General features: G+C 45.0%; 1 protein-coding gene across 4 annotated transcripts in view; it reads right to left on the minus strand.

The window, feature by feature from the left end:
* LIN28B (lin-28 homolog B) overlaps positions 1-20,728 on the minus strand; it is a 100,497-nt gene extending 79,769 nt beyond the window's left edge. Inside the window, exons 1-3 of one of the 4 annotated variants that reach the window (XM_039569824.1) lie at positions 20,462-20,728; positions 10,433-10,481; positions 3,648-3,832 (exon numbers count right to left, since the gene is read on the minus strand). In XM_039569824.1, the coding sequence (XP_039425758.1) occupies positions 3,648-3,832; positions 10,433-10,466 (219 nt within the window). In that variant the 5' untranslated portion in view covers positions 10,467-10,481; positions 20,462-20,728. Of the gene's footprint in view, positions 1-3,647; positions 3,836-4,772; positions 5,051-10,432; positions 10,482-20,461 lie in introns of those variants that run through there. The other 3 variants (XM_039569823.1, XM_019285937.3, XM_019285926.3) reach the window with 3 other exon arrangements.
* Positions 20,729-21,521: the final 793 nt, after the last annotated feature.

Consider the following 21,521-nt stretch of genomic DNA (forward strand, 5'->3'; position numbering starts at 1 on the left):
GTTCTTTGCATTGAAAACCTTTTTTCATGTGCACCACAAAAGGTTTCCCTCACTTCACCTCTCCAGTCTGCTTTACCCTTTGACAAATAGATCTTTTTCTAAAATTTAATAAGAGTCACTCACACATAACTAGGTCCAAAATTCACATCACAAAAGAGAAACAAGCTATTTTATTCATTCCATGGTAACCTACTAAGAGCACATATGACAATATTCAGCTAAATTCAGTAAGGTGCACATTCAGTGGATTTAAAAATGTTACAAAGGACTATCACTGCTACTCTTCCTTTTTTTTTTTTTTTTCAAAAGAAACACAGGACTTGGCACATTGCTGCATTGAGCATGGCTTCTGTTGAAAAAATCAAATTGTTTTTAGAGTTTATAATTTTGATATGACCCTGAATGACTCAAACAAACAACTTAAAGATATAAGCTGTATCAGAATAAAGTTAAAAAGGAAAAGAGTGTGGGTATGTGTAAGTGTACCAAATTACATTGTAGACACACAGATGCACATATATAATGGCTGACGTGTTTCTGCCTTAAATAATGCATCCAGCTCTAGGTACCTCATTACCAGAAGGGTAACAACAGTCTGAAGGTAGTTCAGAGAAGATCAATCAAAATTATTAACACCAAAGGAGGGACTTAAAAGGCAGGGTTGAAAACTCAATACTGCAGCTGTTTTGTGAACAGGTCTTTCATTGGGTGAAGGGGAAGAGAAGTCCAAACAAAAGCATGGTCCTCTAAAAATGTACCAATATATACAATTAACAAAGCACTCAGTTTAGAAAAATGTGAGTATAATCCACACACAGCTAAAGGGGAACTCCAAGAAGAAAGCAAAATTACTTACTGCAAGCTCAAAAGTCTAGGTATAATGAGCTTAAACTATTACAGGAATTTTGACTTGACATACAGTAAGTTTTTATAGCAAGATCTCATAAACTGGGCATAACCTCACCAAAAAAGGTAAGATAAGAAAGTAAAAATATTGTTGTAGGGTTCAAGCTAGCTTTGACAGGACTTTGACTAAGTAAACTAGAAGCTTCTCTCCTCTGCTCAGACTGCCTAATTCTATAAAATTATACTAGTAGCTACAAACACTGCAGAATGAGTGAATGAATGCATGCAACACTATCTGCGCACACATAAATGATGAAGTGTTTTCAAGGCAGTTTTGAACAGTAGTATTTTGTTTCAACAGATTAATAAACTAACATCTTTGCCTTAAAAAGGACCCTTCACATGACAAAATTTCTCAGATTAATGAAACCAATAGGAATAGGGTCCAATCACTGTGCAGGCAACAGTTGTACAAGCAGCACTGTTAAATAACATTACAGATTTAAAGACATTTTTATGCTCTGGCTGTTACTGCTAGAACTGGTCAGCTAGTTAGCTAACACAAAGCATTCTGTGTAGCAATATCAATTATCTAAAACGTACTCTGAAACACAATAGATTCCCCCATTACATTACACAGAAAACCGATGGAAAGAAGATTAATGTCACCATGAAGTTATATATATACACCTTAGACTTCACCAGAAAGAAAATGATGGGAAACATTATTTTCTTTGCTGTAAGAAATACTAATAATAACTTCACTCAGTAAGATGTATCTCTAAGTAAACTCAAAATGACTGAGGCACACAGTTAACATGAAATGAAACACGGTATTTTTCACTGCATTACACTGTGGTATGTCTTAGAAACCCAAAGGTATGGATAAGTTGTAGATTATTAAACTGTAATAAACAAACTTGTCTAACATTTCCTTCTTTTCCCCTCCTTCAGGGGACACAACTCAATAGAGACTTCCAAATTTACTACTACTTTATTATTTTCTATGACTACTTTCCATTATGAAACCGAAAACCTTGTCTAGTATTACTTAAATGTATCAGGTTATCATGCAGTTCAATACTTCTCTATTTCCACAACTCTAAGAATATCTTTGTTTCCAAATGTGTTTTTTATTAACAGCACTGCTATGTTTCAAATATTTGTCTTCTACAATTCAAGAAGCAAAAGAATGACATACATTAACACAAAGTTACTTTAAAGAAAAGGGGGTGTTTATCTCTAAAGTAAATTTATAAAACTGTAAAGAGCAACTTCATGACTTAAAAAGATATAAAGAAAGGAAGAAAAGGGGAAAAAGGACGAAGACTGCTCCTTATTTGATAAGTGTTTCATTCATTCAGTTCTAATGAGAAAAAGCAGCAGCTTAAAGAGGGGGCAGCTTGTATGCCAGTACAAAGCAGGAAGTGTAGGAATTTAGTGAGTTCACTATCGGATTCTACACCTTGTACGTAATTCCAAATGCAAGCAACTATACTGAAGTGCAGGCCCTTAGGTGCAAGGGCACATGTAAGGCAGCAAGACCAGAAATCCACCCCACCACACACTGCAAGGCAACAGGCCACAGCAGCAGTTTCTTTAGAAGTTTCAGCCACCTTTTTACTAATCTAATCAGAGGTGTATGCTTTAAAAAAGCCTGACAAAGTTACTGCAGAATAAAGCCGGGCCACCAAATGCATCATTAAAAGAGAGTCACTATATAATCATGGAACACCCCCTTCACCGTCATTGCAAACGTCATAGAAAATGGACAACCACATAAAAAGATGCCTTTTGCCTCCCTAACATGGCCCTAGCCAACCCCAAAATGGTCTCTTTACCTGATTCCTCTCTTCTCTTCTCTGATCACAGAGAAGATAGGTGAAATTCAAAATAGCCTTGTTGCAACGGGAGACTTACAGAAGGAGCAGGGAAGGTCTACACATGCTCCTTCTTCAAAAAACACAGTACAGATCTCGAAAAAAGTTCCCTTATCATTTTGTACGTATTTTGCATCTGAAACTCTTTTACATGAAAGTAAAAGTTTCCACATTCAAAACACAAAACCATCCATGCTGTTGTGCTTAAAAATAAAACCATGGACCATACACACCCCTTGTCTCCCCAACAGCCTTACAGAGACACTGCTTTTGGTCTGAATACTTAAATAATTACTTTTTTTTTTTTCTCCCTAGAAAGGAATAATTAAAAATCAACCGGCGAAACCACATACACCAGAGTATCACCACAGGGACACTCACAGGTCTGAATTACTGCAAAATAACACTATAATTATGTCTTAATTTCACTAACTAATCTCAGATGAGCTTTTAAAAAGTAATTCGAGGTTTACAAGTAAACCGTTTAAAACTGTACTCAAATGTTATCTGAATGAAACCCGACATTTATTTATCCTTTTCCCAGCTTGATTTTAAACAGTTTCCAAGGAAAGGCATATCTGCTCTTGATCAGTCTGGTGACAAATGATAAACCTTGTTAAAAAGTGTGACATTTGAAAATAAATAAAAACCACAGGAGACTTTTCTAACCTAGGAGGAAGATATGAAGAAACATTATCCCCTTGCACAAATCACCAGCGACAGAGACTAAGCACAATCTAACGACCTTATTTACTCAAATTGTACACTGCCAACAAAACCACTACCTAGGGCAGCTCTTTAACTACAGATACACTTAAATACCTAGAAAAAAACAGGTTACTTGTCTTCACATAAAACCGGAGTCCCTGTGAGCTCAACCAAATGTGGCAGGCTGAGATAGAAGACAAAAACGGGTCTTACTTGGTGTACAAAGACATCAACTGGAGACTCCAAGGGGCTTCCCTCTCGGTTGCTCATGGAGATGAACCCGAATCCCATTCTCACATTGAACCATTTGCAATGGCCGGTTCCGTGCAAAACCTGGGATTCCTCCTCTTCTTCCTGCTCCGGCAACTTCCCGGGTTCGTCTCCACCTTTACTCGCCCCTGCTGAGGAAGAGGGAAAGGCGGGGGGTGTGGGGGGGGAAGGGGGAGAAAAAGAAGGAAGAGAGGAACAAGATGCAAAGCAAAGAGTTAAATTCTGGTAACATCCTTTTGCCGCTGTATAGAGTAGTTACTACAAACGGAACAGGGGGAAAAAAGGGGGACGAACAAAACAAAATCAAAAAGCAAACAGCGAAGAGTGCGTATCTTTCCTAAATCGTAAAATAAACAACCTTCTCCCCAAAATACGTAAAAAAATTAAATCACCGGAGGTTACAGAGAGGAAACACTGCGCACGGAGGCTTTCCCTCTCTCTGAGCCCAGGGCAGCCCACGTTTCTGTACATACGTGTATTTTTCCATTTAACTCCATCTTTCAGCCACATTACAGCACGGAACGCGATACTTTACTTGAATATTGCTGGTTTAAGACCGATCCCATTTCTCAACAGAAATTCTCAGCCCAATTAGTCTCTCCTCCCAAGGCGCAGGACCGGGGGGGCGAGGGGGGAGGCCGGCCGAGGAGGGGTGGAGGAGAGAGAATAAGCAAAATTGGGTAGATTGCACAACTGGTTATTGCACATGCAGCGCCGAAACCACTATTTTCCAAAGTGTATCCATCCCTCCTTGGAATAAACTTTCGATTAAAGTTGGGACAGGTGTACGGCCGTTTTCTCATCCCACCACTGCAACTGTGCTTAATCAAACAGGAACAATTCAAACAATAGCCCCCTGAAAGCTTTTCAAGTTGTGAATCGGTGTGGGCGGTACGGAACAGTTTCTGAGCTGGGTAACAATGGGTTTGGAGAAAGCCCCCTTGCGCGAGCTGCTAAAAAAGGGTAATGCATAGTTGGGTTAAAAAGGGGTGGGGGGAGGGAGGAGAGGGGGAGAGAGCGAGCGAGCGAGCGAAAATCATAGTAAAACAATAGAAAAAGAAAATTAACCTTCGGCCATGTTGCCCCACGGGCCCTCTGCTCCAAACTCGTGAGATGAAAACTTTCCCTGTGGATCGAAGTGGTCTTCTGCATTAATCTAACATCCTGATTTTGAACGATCGCAAATTTAGCTCGCATGGTCTAATGTGCTTTCCCTCTTTTGATTTTTTCCCGTCTCTCTCGCTCCGTTTCTGGCCCCCTGCGCACACGTGACTCGGTCAATTACATGCTTTCTTGCTACTAATTTCGCATCGGATCCTTAAGGGGTTGGCAGGAGGCAGGAGCAGCCAATCGCCATTTCAAGTAGCCTGACACACCAAAATAATTTATGAATGAACAAGAAATTTCCAACACGGCGCTTTTTTTTTTTCTTCCCCCCCTTCCTTTTCGGACAGCTAATCTGCACGCTTCTTTACGGGAAATCGAGATGACGTATTATTCTGGGGTTTCTGCCCTCCCGTGCATGCACAAATCCGTAGGAAGATCCGTGTGTTTCTAGATACAGCCCACTGAACAACAGCTGCGCGCAAGGGCGGCCGTGCGGAGGAGATTATGGGGGTATCTGTGCCCACCGCAGGCGGGCTCCGCGCACGCACACCAGGGCGAGATGCTCGCGGACCAGGGACACACGTGTGTGCAGACACGCACGGGGAGCGCCGGCAGGCATCTGTGGCACCCTCTGCGCACAACGCGGGCAGATGCGCAACTGGATCGTTACTAATTTCGCATTCAAATTAAAAGCGCGCCGGAAACGCGATATCACCTTAATATGCCCCAGAATGTGCGGAGATCTAGCGTTTCACAACATTTCTGGAGGGGGGATGGGGCGAGGGATTGTACTTCACAGGTTTCTCCGCCATCTCTTTCCGGGGGAGGGGATGTGATTAATGACTTCCTAAATAAGAGCCCAGTTTTCAAGCCGAGAATTGGAGTGAACCTCAATCAGCAGTTGGGAGAGGACTGACAGAGAGAGGGATTTACTGGAGAAGAGGGCGGAAAAAAAAAAAAAAAAAAAAAAAAGCCTCGGGGGAAGAGGACAAAGAGGGGAGAAATAACGCTGACCGGGGACTGCTGTTTTAAGTCTTCACTGCCAGCGGGAGTTGGGGATCCAATTCGGAAAAGAAATGTGTGATGTGTAACGGGCTTAGTAGCAGCCCCTTTGCAAAGGCACTCCCCTTCCGCGCTCACAGGTACACAGCTATGGCCCTGCCCTCCAGCCCTTCTCGTTGCTGGACGCATGGCCAAATGCTTTTAATGTTTTATAAACGTGAAAAATAAACAAACAATTAGGGAGAATTAGTTTTATTTTCCATCTGACCATCTCCTTTAGTGTAAAGATACAGATGAAAGTATTTTGTCCTCATCACCATCTACTCGCGTTAACCTCGCTTTCCATCCGGTATTTTTTATATGTATGTGTGTGTGTGTGTGTGTATGTGTATAATATATCTCCTTTAAACATTGCCCATATCTTGTTAAATCTTGGACTCTGACTTTCTTATTAGCCCCCTCCCTCCTCCCCCCAGCATCCTCTCTTATCCCAAGGACACACAAACAAAAGCCAAGGCAACAAACTGATCCGTGCAGAACCTGAATGCAAGGGGCTTATGCATTTGCAAAGCACTTGCTGTTGTTTGCGAAGTGGCGTCGATCAGTCTGCCCAATTAAGGGGAACGCCTTTGCCCCCATGGGCCTGTTTACTCCTTTTGTTGCCTTTCAGGAAAGCGTCAATTCCCCCGCTAGCGCCTCATTTCTGTGTGAAACACCAAGGTGGAGGCTCCGTGTGATCGTTTGCAAGAAAGAAGCGAGGGTGGGCAAGAGTGTACAAATACAAGCACCCTGGCAAGTGGAGCAGAAGCTTTAAATCCTGAAATTCCTTTGCAGTCTTCAACCGTAAATTTCCTATAGGTTATTTCAACAGTGAGGTCGACTTCCTACACTGACCTGCCTTACGCATTCGTGCAACATACCACCGCTTTTGGCTCATAACCTCCCTTCCCCCCTTACAATAGGGATTATTTTACAATATTAAATCTCCAGTAATTTTATATGCTTGGATCTTATGACCCGGACGATATCTAATTTATAATAAATGTACGAGATTTTAATACACGTGACACCTCCGTTATGAACAAGAAATTAAGATACCGGAAGAAAACAATCCTTACACCTCTTACTTGAAGTGCCCGAGACTACGTTTCTTGTGGCAGAAAGGCACATTTATAAAATTCAAGATCTCTCTGCCCCTCCCCTCGAAAAGACAGAAAGTACCCGTTTAATATAAAGTTTTAAGAGTCTTTATTTTTAAAAGATTTATTTATTTTACCGGCATTTGTTATAAAAAACCCCTTGGAGCCTAGAATATTGGTTAAACAGACACAAACGAGTTGATTGAGTTCATTACATGGACAAAATGTCTTGTTAGCAAATTTCAGTGAAAAGAAAATTCAGTATAATATGTTGTTCGATGAAGAAATGAAAGGCTACAAAACCACGTAAATAAATGAATGTAAATATATTGGTTGCAAAATTTTTCTTATGTTGCAAAATTAGTGCAGATTTTGTAAAATGGAGGGAGGTGGGATTTGCAATGTGTCTTTACTGAGATTTTCAGGCCTCCAGTATTAGTGGAATTAAGGTTGGGGTCACTGGACTGGTCACCGGTGTCAGATGTTATCGACTCATTCATTTCCTGCAAGGGACATCAGCCTTTCAAGTTTTGTGGAAGGTAGAGAGCTGTTGCCAGCTGGGAACTCTCCGGGAAAAAGAAGAAAAAAAAGGAACCCCAACCCCAACCAACACCCTTCCCAAAATTCATTCTGAAAGAAGGGGAGGGGGGAAGAGGGAAAAAAACCCCTACGGAACAAGCCAGTTCGTGGAAAAAAAATAGTTTAATGGTAATGGTTTAGATATTAAAAAAAACCCCCACCAACTATTTCTATCCTTGTATTTCGCTACAGAGATGCTAATTTTGGTGAAGACAATTATAGGAAGCTGGAATCATTGTCTTCCTACATGCACAGCAAGAGCTCGCTTGAAACTATGTAACCAAAACCAGTGGTGTTGGATTTCCCATTTGTCACCTTCCTAAAACTTTTAAAGTCCTAACTTCGGTTTCTTCTATTCCCTTAAACAAAACCAAAATAAGTCAAAAACCCCCAAAACCACTACTCGCCCTCTCAAAACAGACTCCCACCTCAAAAAAAAAAAAAAAAAAAAAAAAAAAAAAAAAAAGGAAAAAACCCTCACCACAAAAATCCAAACAAACGACGGAGCCATGTGCATTTGAAACAAAACGCGTGTTTTACACTTGAAAGCAGAGCTCGGGGTGCTGCCACCACTTCCCATTTCAAAGCACAGCCAGCGCTCCTCGCCGACGGGCAGGCAGGAGGGGCAGGGACGGCGCCGGGGCGCCCCTGCCCCCTCTCCTCCGCTGCCCGGGCCTGGCTGCTCGGCGCCGCCCCGCCGATGTTGGACCGAATAGGATGCCCGTCGTGTTTTTCTACACGGTCTCTACCGAAACCGGCTCTTCCTAGATTTGCGGTCGGAGGGGCGCCTTTCCCGCCGCTCCTACGGGCGGGAGGCTGTGCCGGTGCGGAGCTGTTCCCGCCAAAACCCTCTCACCTACATTTTGGGCGCCAAAGCCGCTTTCCCTTTCCGCCGCCGCGCAGGGCCCGGGTCGAGGGCGGGGGTGGCCACCAGCCCGGCGGGCCCCGCTCCCGGCGCGGCTGTGCCGCTCGCGGGGAGAAGGGGCCGCTTCCCACCGCTGCGCGCCCCCGGGCGCAGGGCAGGGCGAGAGTCGAGCTTTGCCACCGGGCTTCTGTTTAACACTGGCTTCCCAGCGGGGACGTGGCGGCGTGCCTTCCCGCGCCTTTGGGAGAGCAGGGTCGGACGCGCTCAGGACACCGCCAGCTCCCCTGGTCGGGCTTATTACCCTCCCTTTTAATCGCGTGCATTAATAGTAGAAAATATGCAATTTTAAATTTGTTGTTATTGTTGTTGTTAACAAAACACAGCGCCGGCCCAACTGCGCGCTGCCACGGCTCGGATCGAGCAGGGACGGGGTTTGCCCGACGTGCGACTGCGGGGTATGAAGTTACAGGCTTTATAGAGGCGCCTTCGCACCGCGCCCGTCCCGAACCGCGGCTCTTTTCGGGAAATGCAGTTTCAGGGCGCAGAAAGCGCCTCTCTCCCCTCACTCCCGCCCGCCGCAGGAGCTCGGTTTTTTAGCTTTCCCGGCGCTCCTCAGCCGTCACACCCAAGACGGGCGCTCCTGGGTGCCCGGAGTCCGCCTCTGCTCCCTCACGGGGAGGGGGCGGCCCTCGCCGAGGTTCGCAGGCACCACTGCTCGAACTGGGGGCCGGAGCGCGGTTTCAAGCACGAACTTTACGGGCACTTTCAGTCGAAACGAGAAGCGGCGGCCGTGGGTGCGGCGCGGGTTCGCTCTGCCGTCCGTGCATCTCTGCTGGCCGTGCCGGCGGTTTGCGGGGGAGTCCTAAAAATACTGTCAATTACTGTGATCCCGCGCATGACCCGCGGGCAGGAGGACGCGGGAGGCACTCACTCGGAGAGCTCGGATGCAGGATGTGGTCTCACGTACATTAACCGTCTCTCAGCTGCGGATTTGCAACTGATAGCGGCCGCTTCCCCGGGGGATTTAAGGAGGCTCTGGAAGCAGTCGCGGGAGACCGTCTGAGAGTGCTAACGCCCCGCAGGGAAGACTGGCCCTCGCGGAGGGACCGGCCGCACGGCCCGGTGTCACCGCTTCGTCCCCCGCTCGGCAGGCAAGGACCATGAGCGGGCGAGTCCGCGCCTCGGGAGCTTTCGCTCCTGCCCGTCTCCTCAGGCGGGACTGCTGCACCGGGGCTTGGTGTGCGTGTCCCAACGGGGAGCGCATCCTCCCCCGACGGGCAACTGCCCAGGCGCTCTCGCCTGCGCCAGCCCGGCGGTGACACGGACAGCTTCTCCCGCCCCAGCACACAGGCAACACCCGGCGCCTGCCATCGCCCGCCTCAGGCCGCCCACCGCTGTAGAGAGCGCGTCCCGCGGTGCGGGAGGCTCACGGGTATCCCCGGGATGCGCGCTCCTCCCTCGGGCGCGCAGCGCCGCTCCGCGGGGAGCTCCGCGCCCCGGCCCGCGCATGCGGGCGCTCGGGCAAGGGGGCTGGACGGGCGGGCAAAGGGGCTGGACGGGCGGGAAGGGGGCTGGACGGACGGACAGGGGGGCTGGACGGGCGGGCAAGGGGGCTGGACGGGCGGCCCTGGTGAGGCGTCGCGATCGGAGGAGGTGCGTGGCGGTAATGTGACAGCAGCACGAGAATAACTCCACGAGTATAAATTTTAGTCAGCGACTGAGGTGTGTGCGCCCATCGGGTGGTGGTCCCGCAGCGCTCATACAAACCCGTGGGCTCCCACCATTTGCGAGAGATATGTGACATGGGGTTACTGTAAATAAACTTTCCTTATGTAATTGTTTATTTTTCTTACAGAAGCAGAGCACTCAGACTGCATCCAACAAGAACTCTGAAGCCTGTGCACAAAATTAGCGATTCTTCCCCCTCCCACCCAGTAATGACGTTCATCAGAGTCAGCGGGACAGAAGTGCTGCAGTCCCTCAGTTTTACAGATAATACACAGTCAGCCACACAAGACGCCGTAGAGAAGACTGACCTGAGCCTGAGGAGACCTTCTTGAATGACCTCATCGTCTTCTGAGGAACCTAAAATCAGAGAGCTGGAGTCAGTACCACGTACACTGTCCCAGTTACCGTAATTATCTCATCTCCAGTTTAACGGCTCATTAGGACGCCATAAAATGCCAGGGCACTGACTCTATGAAGTGACCTGTAAACCTACTGTTTGAGACTTACCTAGCTCATCAGAACCACCATGAGATAACCAAGGCATAAGACAAAAAAATCAAGTGCTGCTTTCCCCCCACTCCCCCCAGCATTGTAAAGCCATTGCCCCTTTCATTGGTCTCTTATGAAAACTACGCAGTTGATGACAACAGTGGGAAAAGACACAGATTTGCAGAGTATTGGAAGGTGTTTTTTTCCTTTATCAATATTTAATTGCAATAGGTAACCTAAGAACTAGTGAGTTGTCTTTACTATGCTTAAACTGTACATATTAAACAATGAAGTCATACAGTGTGATTTAAGAAAAGCCAATAAAAAGAATTCTCCAAGATTCTTTCATGGTCAAAATTGCCAGTGCCACTCAATGCCAACTTATGAATATCAACAGAAAAATGCTTTTAGTTATGATTGATAAAACTGCAGAGCATAGTGTGTAATGATATTAAATTCTAGGTCTCAATCTAAACAAAATCAGTCATACAAATACAATGTGTGACTTGACTGAAACTTCATGAAAGGTGTACTTTTGCTCTAGCTGAAAAAGACCTGGCTTATTTTGTATAATGTCAACAAAAATATCACCCAGAAAAAAAAACCACTGCAGATGGCATGAAGCATTAAGGAAAATATCTTGGTTTTGGAGTATTCTTGTTACTTAGGTTGTCCAGTTTGTTTAACAAATAAGGGTTGAATAGATAGGAGCATGCACAAACTCACCTGCCACAAGCCTGTCCTCTTGTCACGCTTTTATGTCTTTTTGAACAATCTACGTTAACTAAAACCCATCAAAAAGGAACAAGGAATTGCAGTATCAACCTGTTTAGATATAAGCCCAGACCTCTTCTGTTTTAGAGAAATCTGAGTTTTGTCTTTTTTCCAATTTAAGAGAACATCTGGACACCTATCATGCTCTCTTACTAAAAAAAAAAATTGGATATCCTACTAGGAGTGAGCAAAGTCAGAAGAAGAATGAACAAAGACAAATGAGAACCAATTTTCTCTCATTTCTTTTCCCTTACAGTCAAATACCCTGAATCTTTTCGAACACCAGAAATTGGAAAAGGGGGTGGTACAATCTTTCTTTCTTTTCAGTGCAACAACACTGGCAAGCTGATTCAGTTCCTCTTCTTTTGTAGTAACTAGGTTTTCCACTGGAATTGTGTGGGCTTTTGTCTTGTATTAAACCTAACTCTGCTTTTACACCTTCAAGCACTGAAGCCTAATCTCTTGTATCTGCTTCTTTGTTCTGCCAACCTGTGGCTGTGTGGCTTTTGTGTCTTTCAGATTTACTTGCATTATTTATGCAACATAATGAAATATGCAAGCGTAGAGTAAAGGATCCGTTCTTGGCTTTGGAACATAGCCTGCTTCAGTTTATGAAGAGATTAAAAATAAGTATTTGGGGGAGTGGTGTCGGGATTCAAAGCAGGAAAGTATAGTTCTTAAACACTGTAGCAGAAAACAGCACAAGTTCAAGTTATTCTCATTTCCAGTACTGTCATTTCATAACACATTTTTAAGCATCACATATTCTAGAGGGTCACTTAACAGATTATTAAGCAGAAAAATGGATATCTAATTTTTTATAGTTACTACAAAAAGCTTCCTGATACGATACTCAAAGCTTGGCATAAGAGATGTTAGTGTAGAAAAGCCTGGGGATTACAATTCTATGAACTCATTTAAATAGGTAGTTTAAATGAGAAACTATTCTGGCATGTATTTTACTCTATCCTACTGAAAGACATACAAAATCAGCCCCTAATATAAATGAAAGCAGGTTTGGGCTCTGAAATGACTCACAGTGAACTCTCCTGTGCCCACTTATGCTGTACAAACCAAAAAAGTATCTTGCCATTTACATGAACTTTGTCACTGCAAGTAAATAAATGCTGTTTAGGAATTGTGTACTAGATAGCAAGATGTTTTCAGATAAAAAGTCACTGGCTTTGAAAGCAATCCTTATTTTAACTAGGCATTCACAGCACGTGGAAGGATACTGTAAGAGTAAGCACAAAAAATAATGCAAGAGAACACTATATGTAATTATTGCTGGATAGGAAATACAATGAAAAGTGCAGTATCAGTTAAAGGTACACTGACAGACACCCAACAAAGGTGTCCACTTTCCCCTACAAGTAGCACATTCTGTAATTCAATTTACTTAACAGCTTATGTAGTCTATTTTTTGACAACTTATTGATCAGTAAAAAATAATAGCAAGTTTATATCTATTTGAAAGGAATTCTCTTAAATTTGGATTGTTTTGAATTAATTACCTTAAGCAAGTTTGCTGCCAAAGGATTTAGAAACATAATTTGTTTGGAAGAAAGTAAAGCAGACGTAAATAGTTACTCCACTTAAGTAAGACACATGCTTTCCTCCAAAAGTAAGTTGAAAAGAAAAATTAATATGTTAAACTTCTTTCTTTCACAGTGGTAGCCAGGGGACTGTTTTCTTCCAGAGTAAAGCCAGCAGTATTTTTTTAAAGATTGCAGGGTACTATAAGTATGATTAGAGCATAGAAGAACTAGAAAACAAAACCCACCAATCCTTTATTATATAACAAACAAGGAAAATAGTGATGCAAAGGAATAGGGGAAAACATTGCAATGTTGAAAGGATCTTCTTTTAGTTAACTCATCAGGAGTGAAGACTTAAATGGATGAATGCTTCAAAGTATACATAAAATTTTAAAACTCTGTGTACAGAACCCAAGCATAGTGAGAGCATAAAACATGAGCTTTTAAAATATATCTGTATACACTATACACACACACCAGTCAGATATATTAACAAACTTTGCGGTCTATCATTTGAACCAGTCAGTAAAAATTAACCTTATTTACTGTTCTCGCCTGCTAGTAGAAGCATTATGCAAACAGTATTTTGATTTCAAACATCACAAATGAGTGTTGTCTGACACTCTGAATTGACTTGTTTTACACAGATTCCTCAATGTGCAATTCTAAATAATGGATTTCCTCTTGTTTTCATTGTTTAAACTCTTTTTTTTCCTTTTCATTTCATTCAGTTCAATATAGTTACTCTGAAATGCATAAATAAGAAAAATTAGGGTTTCCTGAAAATGTACACTCAAGTGTTAATGTTCTTATGTAATTACAGGGTAGATAAGTTGAAAGCTCTCACAATTTAAATTCTTTGTTTAGCCATAATTTTCTTTGCTTTTCTTCCATACTTCTGTTTTTACACCATTACAGTATTTTTCTAGCACGTGAAGATGAAAGCAAGCGTGAGATATTTAAAAATATTTTTACAATGCTGATTTATGAAAACTAATTGAACAACTAGCAAATTAAAACTTAGTCTTTCTTTGCTAATTTCACCCACTTTACTCACTGATCTGAAGGAGGGTAACTACAGCTTCAAGTGAGTAACACAGCTAGGTAATAGCGCAGCTATGCTTTTTTCCTGATATAAAAGAGGCTAAGCATATCTTAGTTTTTAGGAAATGAAGTTTTCGAAGATCGAACATCCAGTTATGCACCTTCCAATTATGTGCAAGAATGTTATTTGACTACAGTGAGAATAGGAACAAAGAAAGGTAAAATGTGCTTCCACCATTGTTATGAATCTGATTCTTTTGGGCAATAAAAAGGAGTAATAAACTCCACAATATCAGAATGGGAGCCAATGAAAGCCTGGCAACCCTAGGATCAGAGTTTCTCCTCAAAATTAAATGCTACTACTACAACTGACAATTTTTTTAGCAATAAAAACTATTTCACATTTATTTAGTTTAAAACATTAATAATACATACGAAAGGAATATGCTGAACAAGGTTATTTTTGTTTTAAGGACTGAAATTACTTATATACAATTCTTATATTTGGTGTATTTTGTTTAGTAAAATCTGCAATTTCTTATGGTCTGCATTTGAATATACATATGCTAAACAACTATCATAATTATTTAATTAAAAACCAATGTAAACCAGGTATGTTTCAAACAATATTTTGTGATTCAAAGATGAATTTTTTAAACACACAATTTTAAAATGGAATGCTACTGTTCTACTTCCTATATATTTAAAGTATTTTGTTCCCAGTTTGCTGTTAACAAGGGCATTTGAAATTGCCACATGTTCATTTGCTATACAGCAAATGAAACAATGAGAAAACTACCTTGTGATCTTATTACATGTTTTCAGATGGAATTTTCTTTGTACTTCTTAAATTACTTCATACCAGTTCTGTGTAAGGAAAAGAACTTTAAAAGCCCTAATTCTCAAATCATACATAGGTAATATTTTTCAGAGCTTGATCACTGATTTGTTATTTATTTCTGTGAGAAACTACATATAGAGAGTAAGATTTTATTTCCCCACTTAATAACTATTTGCAAACAAAACAATGCCAGAAGTACTGAAAAAAAATACCTGCTAAAGGTCAAATTAAGAATGAATATTATGACAAGCTGAATTCAATATTTGTATAACTTACAACTTTTACTTAGGTTACAAAAATACTGCAGCCAATTAGGATTTTAATATCCCCTCAAAAGTGATGGCACTACAAGTTTTATTTTTAAAAATGAGTAATTTTTATTTACTTTTATAACAACTTTATTATTGTTTGTTCAGACCTCCTTTCTGAGATGTTTTACATTAATACTCGTTTTGATGGAATTTACACACCCTTCACCTATCTTTTCCTTTGCACAGAACTTTTGTCTTATTTGCACATCCTATTCACCTACAAAACATAGAATCTTCTTAATTTTTGTTGCATTTTTTTAATCACTGAATTATTACTTGAGAGGACTACTAAAGATGGATTTTATCATCATTTGTATTTTGTAATATGCTTATCAAATACTGGTATGGATATTATTGTCCATTAAAATAATCAAATCAAACACTGTAGAAGTTAAAAAGCAGATGAGTATCTGTATTTTAAACAATATTCACTTTCCTAGAAGAGTGGGTAGTACAGGGCACATCTTTCCCATTTCAACTGGAGTGGACATCACTCCTGTACGCCAGTGCCTTCTGACTGAGTCACTGTTTAAAACAACCGAACAAATAAAGTAATGCAAGTAAAGTAATTGTCTCTTTTTATAAACTTTAGTGGAGATGGGTCATTAATTCAAAACAGGGAAAAAAAAGTAAACAAGAACATCAGTGATATATAACTAAAAATTCACAATCTCTAAAAGAAAATATGAAAACCTTTAAAAACAACGTTCACATCAGTAGCTGAAGTAGGTACAGGACATACAGTATCTGAAAGAAAAGCAAAAATCTAATATGTAATACAAAATTATTAGTGAGTGAATGTACAAATTTTAACAGTTGAATTTCTAGTACTTATCCTTAGGTGTCGCATTACTGCATGTGGTCTACCTATAAAATATTTGTTAAATATTTTCGGAATATTGATGAAAGCTTGGTTTAGTCTAAATGTGATATTACTGATATAAACACTGAACCAATACCTTCAAATTGTTAGAACACTGAATCTTAGACACTGTATATAATAAAATAATAATCACATAGACATACAAGTTAAACAGTCAGGTATTAGGTCTGTCTAATTACTGCACTTCGAGATATAGAATGTTGCAGACTGGAAGTAGGATTTTGGGGAAGTGGTTTGCTAGAAATAATAAGTATATGTATGAATGCCAAAATAAATGGATCTGCAAATTTAACTTTATTGAAACAATAGTATGTATGAGCAGGATTTTTTTTTTCTAAAATCACTGAAAAACCAGCAAAAGACTACACAATCCTCTCATATCTGAAGTAATATTAAGTACACATGGTAAATTATTACATGTAAACTGAAGAAATGTATTTAAATATTTTAAGACAGACCCATTTTTGCAGCAGTAACAGAAGAAATAATTCCCTAATAAAGCTACATTCAAGAAAATAGGGAACTGTGTAACACTACCTTTATTTCTCTGTTAGAATTGACTAGTTAAATATTACAGTCCTAACTCTTTTGTATAATTAAGCTTTTGTTCAACTATGAAAAAACTAGAAAAACTGATTGCTTGAAAATGAGCTACATGACCTCTGTCCTGGTTTGTCACCTCTGACCTTTAATTTGAAGGTCAATTCATTCTGCATATCAATTCATTCTATTTTTAGAAGCAGAATGTATATTTTTAAAATTGTTATCCTCCCATATGAAACACATCATGTTGTTTTTGTCTTTTGTTTTTTCAGCCTCTGCACATCACACCAGAAGAGCATATTTGCTTTTTATGGTGCAACTGCATTCAAAACACCCAGTGTGCAACTACAGAAAATGAACACTTGTCTCTGCGATGAAACAAAGCTTTTTAATTTTTTTCACGTAGTAGAGATGTTGCAGCACATTAAAAGTGAATTTGGAAAAAAAGATTTGCTAGACAGCACACCTTTCTAAATTTGTCTTTTTTAAACAGAGGAAGAAAGGATAAAAACCCATGCCTGTGTTTGCATTGCTGCTAATGGATACCTGCTTTTTTCCTGAACCTTCCCTGTGCCATGAGTGGCTATTTTGTTCTCACTGATGACATGCTGTTTTGATATTCACTTTCAGAATGTCCTTTCATAAACTGAACCGGTGGTTAAAAATAGCGAATGCCAAGTTCCTGACTAGTTGCTGGTTTCATCCGCACTTCCATTCCATATAGGTAACGTTAAGCTTCCCAAGTTGGGTACAAAAAAATCCGCGTTGCTGGGAGAGCTCGTGTTCTGAAGGAGAAAGCGCTGTAGTATTTGTCATTGATTTTGCTGTCAGCATCCGATACCGGCGCGATACAGTGTATTACATAAAGGCTGTGGGTAAGAGCACTCCCCTGCCGTGACCCCCGCGCTGAAGCGGCCGAGAGCCGCACAGGGCAGCTCGCCCACGGCACGGCGCGGGCCGGCGGGCAGGGCTCCGCCGGGAATAACATGGCCGCGCGGTTCAGCACCGCGGACAGCGCCGCGCCCACGGAGGAGGGGCCGCGCCCGCCCCGGCCCTCGGCGCGCCCGCGGGTCAGCGCGCTGGGTGCCCGGCGCCCCTCGGGCGGCACGGCCGCGCTCCGCTGGAGAAGGGGGATGCGCGGCTCCCCGCCCAGGGGAAACCGGTTCCTTTGGAAACCGGGTCCCGGCCCAGCGCCCTGCTCGGAGCGACGCGTGGTGCCTCGCCTCTCCGCCCGAGGATCGCGCTGCGCGCCGCGGGCTTCAGCTGCCGCTCAAACAAAACGCTGCCACGGGGTTACAAAGCAGAAAAAGAGGAGGAACAAACGGCTTAACCGCTTGGGCTTTAAAATGCACTTCTGTGCTCGGGGATGCAATATGAAACACTGCGTGTGACCTACCACTGCATCCTGCAAACGGCCTAGACTGCAGCTGTTCAGGCCTAGGAGGGAGAGAATGTGGGGTTTCCTTCTTCATTTACGTATCACCATCTTCCCCTCTCATGAAATTCTCAGTACATGCCAGCTAATACATTTTCAGATTAATTATAATTTAAAAAAAAATTTATAAAATTGGGACAGTAGCACATGTCCTTTACAGAATGCATTTTAAAATAATCAGAGTATAAGACAGTTACTTTTGTCATCCACACATATGCAGAGTTTTTAGTACAGCTGTGTTTTTTAACTACTGCAAGGGACAAACATCAGATATAATCTCTACTTTTGCCATTACATACATGATTCATTTGACTACAGCAAAATAAACTTGACTTCCTGGAGTATTAATAATTTAGATCATAATTTAATTCAATATTGATTCTGACTACTCATACCAAAGGGGGAAAAAAATCATCATCCTTTGAAGAACTATAGCTTAGTTGCATATCTTACAAATAATTTTCGAAACAAGTTTGTCAGTATTATCTCCTCTGAAGCTTTAAGATTTTTTTTTTTTAATAGTGTGTTTTAAAAAACACACGACTTGTAGTTTTGCAAAGCAAATCATACAGGTATCAATCTAAGAGTAAACATGCACTATTGCACTTCAGTACAATGTTATGTCCAGATACCACTAAAAGTATACACAACTACATTTATATTAACTATGACCAAATTTAGCTGTAACTGTTTTCTTAGTGTCTAATGACTTGTCCATGACAGGACACTTCTCCATACTTGCAGTTTCCATGCAAGATGGGAAATCCAAAACAGGTGAGGAAAAAACCACAGCCCTGTGAACGGCCTCTTTAGAAAGAACAGCAAGACCAGTTACATAAGAAAAAAGAGTCAAGTCTGTAAACAAGTCAATGTAGCATCCACTACTGTTTTGTCCCATCACTGTAAGACCACCGCACATCATTTACTCACCATCACTAACAAGCTAACGACTGGTAAGAGAGAAACAAGTAAATGACTCAAAGCACTTTAGGTAATATGTTTATCAGATTAAAATGGATAATTCCCTCATGTTAAAGCTAAAAGAGACTTGAAATTAACCTAGAGTTTTCAAATTTATTTAGATACGCCAATTACATATTTTATTATAGCTTGGACAAAATGCATGCATTGCTGATGTTTACTTATTTTTAGACTAATGTTCTCATTTGATAGCGGGTTATCTGACCCGCTGTATGGTGTACTACAATGACACAACAGCCGAGTGGAGCTGCCGGCGCTCAGATACGGTCGCTGCCCGCGGAGCCCGGAGATGCCGCAGCCGTACCGTCACCGCGGCGGCAGGCGGCCAGCGGCCACGCCGCCGCTGCCCGCGGGCGCGCAACCCGACAAGGAGGAGCAAGGCGCGTCGGAGGCATTTCGGCACTTTATTTGTTCTGCCCCGCACCGCATCCCGCACCGTGCCTGGCTGGCACCTCAGAGCCGGCCGCGGGGCTACGTGTCACAGTGACCCGGCGAGCCCGCCCGCCCCCTCGCCGGCGGCGACGCGGCCCCGGCACTGCCGCGCCGCAGCCCCGGAGCTGTCCCCGCAGCCCCGCCGGGGGCGGGCAGCGCCCGGACGCGACCCCGCGCCGCGGCGGGAGCCATCCAAGATGGCGGCCCCGCCGCCACTCGCGTTAAACCCCCCGCACCGCGCACGCAGCGCCGCGCGTGAGACGCGGCCCCCGCCCGCCCCGCCACTGGTTACCGCAGGGCGGCCGAGCCCCGCGCCCTTCGGGGCGCGCCACCTCCGCCCCATCCTCCGCGCCCCAGCCGCCTCCGAGCGGACGCGTCGCCCGGCGGGTCCCGTCCCGCCGTCAGTCCGCTCTTCTCCCCTGGCCTTCCCTTCCGCCGAGCCGCGGGCGCTCCACGCCGGTTCTCGCCCGCTCCGCCCGGCCGCGGCGGCTCGCCGGGCGGTCACCGCCATCCGGCGGCGGCTGTCGGCGGGGCGCGGGCCGCCCCCTGGCGTCGGGCTGCCGCACTGTCCCCGCGGCCGGTCCCTCGGCCCCGGCCGCCACCGGCTCTCGGCGGGGCGCTGCGCCCCGCGCCCCGCACGGCGCGGGGGGAGGCTTCGTCCCTTCACTCTTTCCTCTACCGCGGCTGCCGTCGTCGTTCGCGCTTGACGGGCGGCGCGGCCCGGTGCCCCCTTCCCCCGTCCCGGCGGCTCAGGCGCGGACAGCCGGGGCCGGAGCGGGCGGGCTCGGGGGCAGCGGCGGCCGGCGGAGGAGGGGGCGCGGCGGCGAAGGGAGAAAGGTGAGAACCCGGAAGTACACCCGCCCCGCCGCCGCCCGCAGGGAACACCCGCGCCCGCACACACAACAATGCGGCGCCGCTCCGCCTCCGCGCAGCGCAACTTTTCCTCCGGCACTGGAGAAACCCGCCGGCCGTCCCCTCTCCGCGGCCGCCCACCAGCGCCCCGGCAGGTGCGGCGCCGGCAGGAGGGCAAGACCCGCGAAGGGAGAGGTGAAGGGAGCTCGCTTACCTCCCGCACGCCATGGTGGCCGGGCTGAGCGGGGCTGCGCCGGCGGCTGCCGCGGTGGCGAGGCGAGCGCGGGGGCTGGGGGGCACGCACCCACCGACGGGCGCCCCCGGCGGGGGGCTTTGCCTTCCCGAGCCACTGGGAGGACGGAACGGAGGAGGAGGAGGAGAAAGCGAGCTGCGGCGGCAGAGAGAACCGGCGCTCCCGCCGGGAAGGCGTCGGCAGCAGCAGCCAGCGAGGAGGGGCGGCGGCGGCGGGCGGACACGGCCCCGGCGCTGGCTCACGCCGCCGCAGCCGCCGCGCACCTGCCCCGCCGCCCTCCCCGCGGGCGGGCGGGCGGCACCAGCGGCTGCGCGTGGGGGCGCTCCAGGGCAGCGGGAGCCCGCGGGCGGGGCGGGGCGGGGCGGGCCGGCCGCGCCCCCGGGAGCCGCCCGACGGCGCCGCCGGAGCCGACTCTTGCCGAGGGCCTCTTCTTCTCGGGGCCAGGCCGGAGGGCCCCGCTCACCACATTCAGCCAACAGCCTCCTCCCCCAGGCACCTCCTTGGCTGCACATCATGGATGCCATTTGGCACCTGTGGTTGCGACCGGCTCCGCCGCTCGAGGACTGGACTCCCCAGCTGCGGTGTCCTCTTGTGCTGCTGCTCACCCCTAAACCTGCCGCTGACAGGTGGCGTATAGCTCCTGTGTGGACGATCCTGGGCGTCTTAACAGCGCCTTAACCAGCTGCAGCCATGACCTGCAGGTGGTGGGTCTCCTGGTGTGCAGTCCACATCCACTGGCTTGTCCAGAACTTGTTGTTTCCCAGTGGTCTTGCACCATTATTGGTTTCCTTTTCCGGCATAGGAGACTTTATTAATCCCAAAGTTTTGTTTTTCTAGCTTGTCCTGACACATCCATGGAATACCCCAATGGTAGTTTATATACTGTCGTACAGCCAGCATGAATTTTACCCAAGGGTATGTTGTTCATTGGTTTAAAAATAGCAGGGTTAACAAAGTTTGGCTACCTAGGGACCAGTGTTCCACATCCTTTTCCTACCAATTCACTCTACATAGGCTCCAG

Source organism: Corvus cornix, chromosome 3 (genome assembly GCF_000738735.6).
Source record: "Corvus cornix cornix isolate S_Up_H32 chromosome 3, ASM73873v5, whole genome shotgun sequence".
In the NCBI taxonomy this organism is placed as follows: domain Eukaryota; kingdom Metazoa; phylum Chordata; class Aves; order Passeriformes; family Corvidae; genus Corvus; species Corvus cornix.